The sequence below is a fragment of the Aspergillus bombycis genome (assembly GCF_001792695.1).
Source record: "Aspergillus bombycis strain NRRL26010 chromosome Unknown contig00149, whole genome shotgun sequence".
Taxonomy (NCBI): domain Eukaryota; kingdom Fungi; phylum Ascomycota; class Eurotiomycetes; order Eurotiales; family Aspergillaceae; genus Aspergillus; species Aspergillus bombycis.
Window position 1 is genome coordinate 52437 of NW_019170151.1, and position 12388 is coordinate 64824.

The window sequence follows — 12388 nt, forward strand, 5'->3', positions numbered from 1 at the left end:
AGAAATTTCCCTGTACACTTATCTTTCTCGATGTTTTGTCTGGACAATACGGAAAGCTCGCTCTTTGCAGTACTGTATGATACCTTACATTCCGTGTGTTCAGTGAGGTATAAGACATGCAGTGGATACCTCTCATCCTGTCAACATCTGGATGGTTCAGCTCGTTCGAGACGGGGATTGGGAATGGAGTGTCTTACATTCTTCTGCATCCTTGTGAAGTCATATCTAGTCAATCGTGAATATTAATCCCGATAGTAATAACGTATAGCAAGACTGGTTCACTCCGGAACATTCGAGAAGAAGAGTATACAATGCTTGGTATAATACTGATCAACTCCCATCTCCGGATACAAAAAAAGCGATAAAATCGATCGGAGTTCCGATTCTACTTCCAAGTTCCAACAGTGGAAACCGACTCAAATTGTGATATTTATAGACGTAGTGGGCCGCCATCACAAAAGTTTAGCCCAGCGCGCACTCGCTCCTTGCATCGCGGTTGGCCGAACCGTGTACCTACACTTGCGCTGATGGAGACCCTGTGAGGTGTCTGTATCGGCTTCTTAGTTATTATCAGCCGTTGTGTGTGTACTAAGGTTCGTTCCTTGGTACGGGTGGTACATTGATTGGTAGATAGGGCTGGGTGCGAGGTGGGATGTCTCACTATTCGAAGCCCTACCACGGAACTAGTAAGAGGATCGTATTTCTTGGAGACATGCTTATGCTCTATGATAGGAATAGCCCAGGATATCCGATTGGCAGGATGTGTATACTGGTTTAGAATATATAGTTGTCTAAGTCAAGCTTCGTACTACCTGTATGTGTGATGGATCTGGACTTTAAAAGACGAATACACTACATCATGAGCTTAAACGTATTGGATTCTGAGTGACAAGCTTAAATTAATGTTTTCTCTGAGACATTGGTTCTCGGGGTGTCTCTATACAACTATGATTGCTAAAGTATCAAGGATAGTGTTATATTATGTATATCTTGACGACACAAAAATGTGTGAATATAATTATCAAACTTAAACACTCTAATCTCCTACATGTATTCTAGAAGCTGTTTCTCAGTGCATAAAAGATCTTGGAGCTCTTACCTTAGGCCTCCAGCGAAGTGCCTCTAGTCCTGTTCCTACACCTGGCCCTAACAGCAGACATAAGGTCTCATGTGGCAGAGCCATCTATGGACCTCGCATCATGACGATATCTGATTGAAGGACTATAACATCCCTAAATTAAGTTAGTATGATTATCTATATTACTACATCTCACAGATTGTTTATAGCCCTCCTTCACCAAAGAGCGTCAAACACTGAATTCACTCTGCTAAACACAGCCAAACAAGCTCTGCACAACATGACACTGATGCTATATTCACTGCTCCCATTCACCAAATCTATATACAAAACAACAACTTACACTTACATAGATATCCAGTAACACAAAACAAGCATGGCCTCTCCCACCTTTCGAGACCATGTAGTCACCACACTCATCTCCAAATGCCGCCACCCATCATCGCGTCTTCCAAGTCTCGCGCCAATTGCACAGCGTCCCTGGAAGTAACCAGATCCGACACAAGCTCACCCCAGTACCCATACAGCAGCATAACGCATACCCTCCCCACCGGCTCGCAATGTGTCAAATGGTCGTATTCTGGCACGCCTGCACCCACCTCATAGTGTCCTACCTGGCCTGCGCATTCGAAGAGGCCAGGAACCACAAAGAACAGACCGCAACCACAGCGCTCATCGACGCCGACTGTTGGATATGCCAACAGCACCAGAAACACCCGTCCTGGGGCGCATCCGGGACCATGCGGCGTCTGCTCATGACCGTCCAGAACATGGAGTACATTCTTGGGGTCTCGGCAGACGAAGACGGCTTCTTGGATATGGTGGCCCGGTTTTACGCGCGAGGCGACCACAAGCGCTGGATGCAGCCCGGCATCGCGAAGGCAAAGTACACCAAGGACGATCCGTATGTCCGGGGCTTAGAGGTCCAGTCGTACCTATGTACCCGGGGCCAACGGGATTTTCACATGAACCCGGGCTATGCTTTTGATGTGCTATTTGCGCTGATGAAGCATTGGGATCGCGCGGACTACTCGGATCTCAATTGGTCCATGGTGGGCTATCGCCCGCCGAGTGATTTCTTCTATGTGTCGTCTAGTATGATTGGCATGTTGTCTGATGGCTACGGGGTGGATCATCGACAGAAGACGGGGGTTGCGCATGTGGCTCGGCGATCTCGCTGCTTGTCTAATGGCGGTAGCGTAGTAATGCCGACACAGTCTACGATGACATCGTTTGGAATGGGAGATTCGGCAGAGATTGACTTGGGCCATCTGAGGACCGGGTCGTACTCACAGGGGCTCCCGACTCCGTCGTCGCTGGACGCCCAGACTAGCTCGGTTCATAATGATAATGGTAATCCCGGCTCATTACTTCCACAGCGTCCGTGCGAGGCGCTCAATGGGCCACCCGTCGCAATGAATCATTACGCTCAGCATATCCTCCGTCCCTGGTCCCCGCTCGGAGAGCCTGGACCTTCAATGGAGAATCGCCCCCAGACACTGGACGAGAGAGCAGGTCATCATGCACGCATAACCGGTCTCTTCCATCCAATCTTCTCAGGCGAATATGACGGGGATATCCGCGCAGATGAGGCCTCGCAAGAGTTAGACCTCCATCAGCTCACCACCTACAATAACACTCTGCCGACGAAGAATGCGCCATACCTGCCCACGACACCCCCTAACCAGATCTACACCGACCCTTCGTCCTTCCCCCTGTCAAACGAACCCACCAGACACTCATTCAACAAGCTTCACAATCCACCAGAAGACAACACATACCTCGACATCCTCCTCTTCCCCTCCCCAACTCTGGACACCGCCATCCCATCCCCCAAAAGCGAACTCGCCACCATCGATCCCAGCATGCTCGACCTGGACGACCCCGGTCAATTGCATTTCCCCGGCGACGGAGCGTGCGGCACCGATAAAGGCAAACAGCCTATCAGAGATATCTCGCAACTGGGTCCCCGTGTTCCTGGTGGCTTTGTCTTCCCGGACACCATGGATATGAGTCAAAACTAAGGCTGAGAGAGAGGGCTGTCTTGGTCTAGACCTCTGCCTTGGCTTCCCTCCCCCCTCCAACCCCACCCACCTCTCCATCGCCTCTCTTTCCTTTCCTTTCTTTTTATGAGGTTGATCTTTGTCTTTGGAGAATTGCCGAGTGGCGACGCATGTATGCACATCAGTGTTTTGCTCGCAGCTACTACATCCACATGAAAGAGACTTCTCTTGGCATTTATGCAGGTGCAGGGGGGCGATATTGACGTGTACATCGTGGATCTGGGCTTTGCATATTCACATGCGGTTAGGGCTGTGATATCATTGTGGAGGGTTGTCGTTTTATAATTTTTAAATGTTTTTTTTTTTGTTTGCGGGGCTGGGGATTACTCGGAGTATAAAGCATCGCATTACTTCGACTGGTTGTACATTAGAAGCTTAATGGTATTATTGGGGCAATGGCGTCATGACGAGAATGCAGTTTCTTCCTTTTCTATTCTCTATTGTCTATTCTTTTTAGTTGGTATATCTCTGTGGTTTTAATCGTTCCGTAGATCCCTCGCGCTTGAAATAGGTCGTGATACATAGTCATATGGCGTAGACAGAAGATCAATCAGATGTCTGAGTCACATTAATAGATCTTTAGCTAGACTTTCGAAGGCCATAGACTCCTCGTTTTAGCACCCATTGCGCCAGGAACATGGCTATTATCCTGGGCTTCATATTACTTTAACAAATCCATCTGATCTTACTCAGACGACAGACGGCAACGCTCGCCAATGACTGTCCTGACTACGCAGCGGGTCAGCCGGGTACCGACAACGTGGCACTTTACCATATCATGGTCTCCTTGATAACGCGTGTTTCTTTCATGGTAGCATCCCGGGCAAAAGGGCAGCTGGATAGCAGCTGTGCCGCGCTGGACAATCCAGCAGGATATGTGATCTTCTGGCTATGTGGAGCATGACATCATACGGCCGGGTTCTTCAGTGGATTCGAGCTTAGAAGGGTGAAGAAGAGACGGGGAGGGAGAGAAATGATTGTGTGAACCTAGGATGAAATGGGGGGCATAGTAAGATTGGCCTTCTCTGCAGTCGTCGACTGGGAGCCGACGCCTAAAGTCTTACGGACGAGATACAATCTCGAGTGTCGAAGTTTCTTTGGCAGAGGTTTCATCGTGGAATGTGCTGGCACGAGGTTAGGAGGTACACACGGCCTTCATATCGATCTGTTCCTCAAGGACGTCGCCATCAAGGCTGCCGTTCTCTGCCTGTCCACACTCTTCCGACGTGGAGATATTACTCAATCGACGCTCTCGTTTAGAACCTGTCTGTCAGTCTAACTTGACTCCTGGCAGGCAAGACTTTTACTAGCATTTTCAAATTTTTTGTTTAGGCAAGCCTTTTGTTTGACCCAGTAGGCGTGGATATGTGCGTCTCTGTAGCCCGACATCATCTACGCCTGCGTACACGTCTTCACGAAACACGTGGTAGACGAGGAAAGCCCTTCTGTTATTCGTTTCTTCGTGTATCCATAGGCATCGAGAAACCAGATTTAGAAGGCCAAAGCAAAGAGAGCTGGTTCATCCAAGTGGTGCGATACTGCAGGTGCTCCATACTGCCCAAGAGGAGTAGTGGCAGCGAAAGCCCGTCACATCAGCCTTAACACTCATTTCTGCCCTTGGCTTAATAATATACAGCTCACCCCGATAACCATTTGGTTCCACTGCCCATTGACAGCCCGTGGGCCGTTATTGTGCCAACCGTCCTCGATGAAAGAAGCGCCGGACGCGCTCTGAGTATCTACTCTTGCCTCAATTTGATTGTAAGGAAGAAGTAATACTCCAACATGGTTAAAGTCGGGAAGATGAAGTGATTTAACAGATGTCGTTGGTCCTGTTAAATAGAGCTTGGAAGCCTGTCGATGATGGAACAGGCGCCGAGTATCGCATGATGGCAACTATAGGCTTTGCAATTGGATGCCGGTGGGGCTTCGTGTTCGCAGATTACACGGAGCGATCAACAATTAGCGACGTAATAATCGAAGCGAGGCCGAGAGGGAAGAAAAGCGAACACTTCAACGCGGATGGTGCTTCTATGAATGTCGGACAGATAGTTAACTATACCATGGCACATAGACTATAGTAACAATGATCTCGATCCAAGACACGAGGCATCACGTGGCGATAGTTAGCGATAATGACTCAGCAATGCTATGTATAGCTGCAGACAAACCATGCAAACGTTCCCTTACCGGCGGATACCGTAAGGGTAAACACCCGCGGTAAACAGGGGAAGTTATCACCAGCCACATGTTTCTCGGGTGGTCCGAGGCCTTGCCCCAGCCATGCGAGTGCTCCCTCCTTTCCTGCCCTTCATTTGTCCTTTCCAGCCCACACCCCATCTTCTAGAACAGGCTTGCGATGTGATTTAAATTATCGCAATCAACCTGTTTTTATGCGCCAGTCCTAATTGACCTCAGCGACTACAATGTCTTTCCCCCAGGATGCTCGTCGTCGGCGGGTTGGAGCGGGTACCGGCTTCAGCTCGTCGGGGAGGCGAACAACCCTGGGATACTGGGTACCTTTGGCATTGACAGTAGGTGTCGCAGCAGCTGGTGTTGCAGCCTGGATCTGGAGTGAACGCGCTGAAGATGAAGAAAACGACAACAATTACCCCCGAGGTGAAGATGACTTCCCCGCGCCCGGCCCCAGCGGGGGCGAGCTTCCTCCCGGATACGACGGAGACTATGCCAGGTCAACAGCAACGGATATTCATGACACAGACGATGTTAGCATGGTAGCTCGTATGCAGGGAGCCTTGCGACGCACTCCTAGCCCTCAACAGCTTTTCGATGGTGCCAGCAAGCGAGTCGCAGCAGGTGTGGCTGCTGCGGGCGCGTTTGTAGGCGGCGCTCTGACATCAATCCGAGAAGAAGACAGGGGCGACTTCGAAGATCATTCCAGATGGTCTGAAGAGGTAGAATCGAGAGCCCGCAGGGATCTACCAGATCCCGCTGCACCGACCGTCGGCGGAACTCCTCCCAGCTCAGGAGTTGCTGCTGCCACATCTTCTAGTGCGAATAAGAAGAAAACGGTGGCTATTGTGGTTTCATCGGACACATCGCGCTTAGACCCAGAGGAGTACACTTCCGATCACGCTGTAAGTGATAGTGTCCATTTCGCATAGGTCCTTTATACTGACAATACAGCAGTCTATCCTTTCCCATCTTCCAGAACATATCGATCCCGATACTACTCGAGTCTTTGTTATGATCTACGCCCCGGGTTTGAAGCACGCCCCTAACCAGGGTAACGCATCCCACCCTACCATGTCCGTCACCTCGTCCTATTCAAACATCGCTCCTGAAGAAGTCCTATCTCCCGGTGAGCCACCAAGTGGCGACTTGACCGCATCGGACTCTCGCCAAGATGACCAGACACCGCTCTTCAAAACGCTGTATACCCAGGCGCAAGCAATTGCTGAGAAAGAGAGCATGATTATGCCTTTCAGCACCTCCACAGGCTTTGTGCATCTCGTGCGACACATTTCTCCTGACATTGTTTACGTCCAAGAGTCCCTGACTGGAAAGGATGGGGAACCGGTACAGCATATCACCCGGTGGGTCAGACAGGTAGTGATTGTCATCGGCGAGCGAGGAGGCCTCGTCGACAGTGAAGATGAATCTGCCTTGGCTGACAGTGGTGAGAAGTGGTGGCAAAAGGATGGTACGACCGGCATCGGCAAGCGCATTGATGTCGTTGACGTGCTCCGTACAGGAGACGATTGGCGACGAAGAGTGTCTGGCTTGGACTAGATGTCCCGTCAATTATCTGGGTGGCTGTGTCGATATGTTTATTTCACTTGTTCATATGTGTCATTTCCCTTTCATCACCCTTACGACCTGCTTTGATTCCCCCGAGTTTTACGACCTATGTTTTCTACTTTGGTAATGTGTCTGCTGTGCATATAGTCTAGCTATGAGAAGGATATGCTTGGAGGATACCAATACCAATACCACGGCCCCGTGTTTCTTGTTCTTCTTTGTACAGGGCACACAAATAATAAGGCTGAAAGGGCCTTTGTAAGCCAATCTCATTGTGAAACCGTAGACTTGCAAGCACGAACAACACATAGAGTGAGATTCGATGTATGAGGAGAGCAATGGCCCTAACCCGATGCAGTGGTCAGCAGTCACATGATCCCGACCTCCTTCACGTCGCCCGCGGCTTGGCATCACCAAACTCCCTCTGCAGCACCATCTCCGTCACCCGATCAGCCTCTCCGAACCTCCCCTGCCTTCTTTGCAGGTGTTTGTTCGATGGACACTAGTATTTCTCTGTTCTAGCGGCTCCGGGCTCCGTCCAAAGTTCCGCCTCGACTCCGGTCTATACGTTGTCGTCCGGTCCCGTCCTCCGCTCCCCACATGTCTCGCGCTCCGGTTATATCACCTTCGGAGCACGGTTTCCCTCTGTCATCTTCGGATTCATATCCCGAGAAGTCGCGCCCGTAAGCCGCTTGCTGTGATCGCGTCGCATGCCCGTCGCCGACAATATGGCAACGGCGATCTCCAAACCAACCTCCCACCCGCCCAAGATGAAGCGGCCGCCCCCGCCTTTTGTTCAAACCGGGGTCAATGGGGTAAAGCCTCAGCAGTCCTCCTCGTCCCCACAACCGTCCTCCAAGCGCCTTCCGGGCCCCAATCAACCAGGCCCTGCGGGCTCGACAAGTGGTGCGGTCACAAATGGGGTCAATGGTGCGGCTGATTCGAATGGCGTCAAGAGCTCCATTAATCGGCCTAAGAAAGAAGCGCAAAAGCCAGGTGACCAAGGAATGCGGTTAGCGAAGCCATTGGCCAGGACTCTTTCCACGGACAATGAGCGCCGGCTAGGCAAGAAGTGTCCTGAGCCTTATGGTGAGTTTCCGCAAGCTCTATGTGCGGCGGCCCCTTGTATACTGACAGCTGTATCCCTTACAGTGAAAACAACGTCACATATACTGAAGAAATACGGCAAATGCCCCCCGTCTCTCATTTTACATCTTCACCCTACCCATTTCCGCTTTGAGCAACAAGATGGGAGCTTTCCCTATAATTCTGAAATGAAGGTTATTATCGAACATATTCGTGCCGGGACCGTTCCCCACGATATGATAGAGGAGCTGTTGCGGGCCAACGTTCGTTTCTACGAAGGTAGGCATTAGACCGTCATATAATACTTGCGCCGCATTTCATTAAACCGTGTTGATAGGTTGTCTCATTGTCCGCGTGGTTGATCACAAGTCTGTGTCAGCCCAAGCCAGGAAGTCAACTGCCCCATCGACGAATGATAGCAATACTCCGTTCTCTATTCATAACTACAATGAACATGTTACTCCTTCGGCCTATGTACCCTACCCGAAACAGAACCAGCTGACTTCTGAGAAACCATCATCAAAGGAGGCCGAAACTCAGTCAGACACTAAGGCCAACGGAGAGCAACCCAGTGATTCCCAAGAACAACCTGAAAAGAGTGAATCGAGCTCTTCCCAACAAAAGCAGACACCCCCAAAACCCCGTGTGTTTACAACTGTACTTCATCCTACTCCGCGCTCATTACAAGCAGAGTTAACTCTGCTTGCTACTACACCTGATCCAAAGGCTGCAAAGCAGGTAGCCACGAGTTCTGCGTCACGTACTCAAGCGGCTTCATCAGCTGCGCCTCCATCTCCAGGTGGCTCCTCTAACCAACCTGAGCGTGGGCCGGTTGCAAAAAGACAAAAGATGCTTGTCGAACCGCAGGATCTTCCAGAGTGCGAATCTAAACTAACAAGGGCTTTAGCACCACCACTCTTCTTAGAGCCTGTGCAAAGCCTGGACGCTGTTCAAGATTTACTGAAATTCATGGAGAGCCCTCTCCATCATGATCCGCCGCCATCTCCGAAACGACGGAAGCGGACAGTGGCGGAACTTGCTGCTGATGAAGCACTGGCAGCCGAAGAGGAGCGATTCATGCTTATCATGGACGAACGGCTCGAGCCAACTACCTCTGGAGCCGCAGGAGGCCCTAAATCTGCCGTTGTTGATGATACAAGCGGCGGCGCACCTTTCGAGCCTCGTTTCTCCCGGTTCAAGACTCTGGAAAGCATTCGCATGCAACATGAAGAGAAAGCGAAACGGGAGCACGAAATCAAGCTCAAGCAAGAATTGGCTAAGAGGCAGCAGCAAGAACAGGAAAGGGAAAGGCGTCGCGCCCTGGAGCAACGGCAGGCAGAAGAGCAAGCAAAAGAGGACTCTCGGAGACAACATCTTGCTGCTCAACAACAAGTACAGGCGCAGCTTGCTGCGCAGCAACAGGGCCGCCACGTTATGCCTCAAGCAAACGGGGTCAGCCAAGCGCCACATTCCTCTCCAATTGCTCGCAACCAGACGCCGCGTAATACCTCGTCACCGTTACCTGGCAATGCCATGGGGGCACAGGGAGGTGTGCCAATGAGTATGACATCTTCTATGCAGGGCGCTGGCAGCCCTCCACGACCCCCTTCTGCGCTGCAGCATGCCCACCCCAATGTCATGGGCCACCCAATGGCTCCTTCGAGGAGCCAGCAAGGACAGAGTCGACATGGAACCCCCCAGATGACTCAAGGAACTCCAGCGATGTCCCATGCTACACCAATCATGCGCAACGTTACACCAACACAGCGAATGAGTCATGCCAGTCCCGGCCGCTCGACAGTGGCACCGACACCGGTGATGGGACAAGCTATGATGGGAACTCCCCAGATGACAGGTGGCATGGGCCTTACGCCCCAACAGCAGCAGATGCTGTTGCAGCAGAGGCAACAAATGCTTGCACAACAAGGGCACCTAGGACATGGCCAGCTCACGCCGCAGCAATTTGCTCAATTCCAAGCCAACGCGCACGCGCAGCAAAATATTCAATCGCATCAGCAACAGATGCTGCAGGCTCAACAGCAGAACCACCAGCAACAGCAACAGAAGATCCCGAACCCTCAGATTTACCAACAGCAACTTATGCGGGCACAGTTCGCGCAAATGCAAATGGCGCAACAGCAGCAGCATGGGCAAGGTCCTCAATCACAAGGCCAGCAAGGCCAGCTGCACCAGGGTGGTTCTCAGATGAATCCACAACAGCAGCAGTTGCTAATGGCAGCTGCTCAAGCAAACGGTGGCCAGCTCCCGCAGAACCTCCAAGGGGCCAACATGCAGGGAGCTATGGCACAGCGATACAATCAGCTCTATCAACAACGTCTCTTGAGGTTACGACAGGAAATGGCCAGTCGCTTTATGGGGCAATACGGTCCACCCAATCAATACCCACCATCAATCGCGCAGCAATATCATGCCGGGCTTGAAAGAAATGCCAAACATTGGGTCCAAGAAATTATTCGACGAGAACGTGAGACTGCTCAGCAGCAACGTGCTAACCAAGTTGCGGCTGTACAAGCCCAGGTGATGCAGCAGCAGCAACAACATAACATGATGCAGAATGGAATGGGCAGCTAATTGCTCGCAGGGCCATCGATCTAATCGATGAAACGACAACTTTTTTCTTCACTTCTTTGACAACCCTTTTCACTCTATATTTATTTTTCTCTTTGCCTTTAGCCCGCTGGAAGTGGATATTGAGCGACTCTCTCCACTCACCCTGCAGGGGCTCGTGATTTTTACCTACTTCATTTGGAGATTGTACAGGGACCAGGATCTTGCGATAAAACAGGCCGGCGTTTCTCGACCTTGGTTTGCATGCGTGCTTTCTTTCTGTGGCTTGTTTTCCTCTCATTTTTTTTTCTTCGTTCTTGTGCTTGGCGATTGTAACATTGGGAAAGGGATTGATTGATCGGGGAGCAAGGAACAGACTTGATACCATTTTGTACAGGTGTCCCCTTTTGGCATGCGTTTATGTTTTTGGATGTCGTTCATTCGATTGGAGATTCATCTTACAGTGCTATGCTCGTGTAGACATGAAATATAGCTATATCAGACTACGAATTATACTCTGTTGTTCCAATGATCGCGTCGATGTCTACACGGATATCTACTGCACTGCACGTTAGACACTGTTTGAAGCGTCAGAGCCTCGGTGTGGTATGACCAGAAACTCTCCAAAATAATAACAATAATATAAAACACATGTATGAGTATCAGCATGGTGTAAACTCTCGTCGACAATTCATTCCATGCACAATGTTCCTCATAACAGCCAGTCTTCTGTTGGCCCAGTAGAGTAACCACTCTCACACTTTTACCATGATAACCCAAGTAACCAACCTCTCTACATTAACCTCGGGCTTCTATATTCTAACACGTTAGTATAAAAAACCTGAGCGAGCAACAAAGATCACTCAATCAATCGAACTATCTATCTGGAATCCATCGTAGTAAGGCGAGCCACCCTCTAGTACACAGGGCTCCATAAAAGACTCCAAGAAGCCAGAGATAACCCAAGCAGTAAACAAATATTATAAAGAGCCATACTACTCCCCATAAACGGAACTGCTGATAACTAGGAACCCACCCAACACACGATTCGACTGACAGAGAAGGGGCAAATATATATGAGCTGTATCCGTACACGGACAACGCACGCTACGGACCATGCAAAAGAGGATTTTTATTATTGTTATTATTTTTTTTTTAAAAAAAAGAGAGAAGAAAAAGATATATATGCTGAACAAGTAGAAGTCTTGTATTCTTTGGATAGATACTTCGAGTGGGATTGGTCCTATAGTAATTGTGTCCCACGGGTGATTTTTCAGCCAGATGTGATGAATATGGTGTGGTGTTCTTCGGTCTGAGGTAAGACTGGATGCGTGACTTGATGTGTTGGACCAATTGACTGCTGGCTTTTCTAAATGCATGATAGGTTGTTGCTGGTGTGTATTGGCTTAGTGGATAAGGCTGTGAGTTGGTTTAGGGGGGTTGTGTTTGGTGTAGGGCCATAGTTGGTGTATAAGACTTAGGACTTGGGTAAGTTACCTATATGTGCCGTTCTTGTTGTCTTCTGCGATATAACCCTTCTCCTTTCTGTCTTTAACTATATGTGTGACTGTAGTATTTGGTAAATATTGTCGGTTAGAGGAAGGATTATCCAGAGGCATCATTTCATGGGACTATACGATATACACACTCGATGGACAGTTGAGTTGCGAATTTACAAATCCTCCCCCGAAAATACAAACCAGAAAGCCGTACATACTACATCAGGGACCTATTTTCCTCAGTAGGAGGGTTGCCTCTCGGATCTAGGCTCTAGCCATGGCCAGCTCAGCTCGATGAATAGCCTCAAGAACAACAAACAATTCTCAGAGCA

At 49.9% G+C, this 12388-nt stretch overlaps 3 protein-coding genes across 3 annotated transcripts; all 3 read left to right on the forward strand.

Annotated features, from left to right (window-relative positions):
• Nucleotides 1-1638: 1638 nt before the first annotated feature.
• Nucleotides 1639-3102, forward strand: ABOM_011724 (uncharacterized protein; the record flags this gene model as incomplete). Its single annotated transcript, XM_022538852.1, has 1 exon — nt 1639-3102. One exon carries the CDS (start codon nt 1639-1641, stop codon nt 3100-3102), a length of 1464 nt encoding a protein of 487 aa, XP_022384032.1.
• A 2125-nt stretch (nt 3103-5227) lies between these two features.
• ABOM_011725 (uncharacterized protein) lies at nt 5228-6894 on the forward strand (the record flags this gene model as incomplete). The annotated part of the gene is made up of 3 exons (XM_022538853.1): nt 5228-5294; nt 5560-6239; nt 6289-6894. 3 exons carry the CDS (start codon nt 5228-5230, stop codon nt 6892-6894), a joined length of 1353 nt encoding a protein of 450 aa, XP_022384033.1.
• A 737-nt stretch (nt 6895-7631) lies between these two features.
• On the forward strand, nt 7632-10581 carry ABOM_011726 (uncharacterized protein; the record flags this gene model as incomplete). The annotated part of the gene is made up of 3 exons (XM_022538854.1): nt 7632-7992; nt 8056-8268; nt 8327-10581. 3 exons carry the CDS (start codon nt 7632-7634, stop codon nt 10579-10581), a joined length of 2829 nt encoding a protein of 942 aa, XP_022384034.1.
• Nucleotides 10582-12388: the final 1807 nt, after the last annotated feature.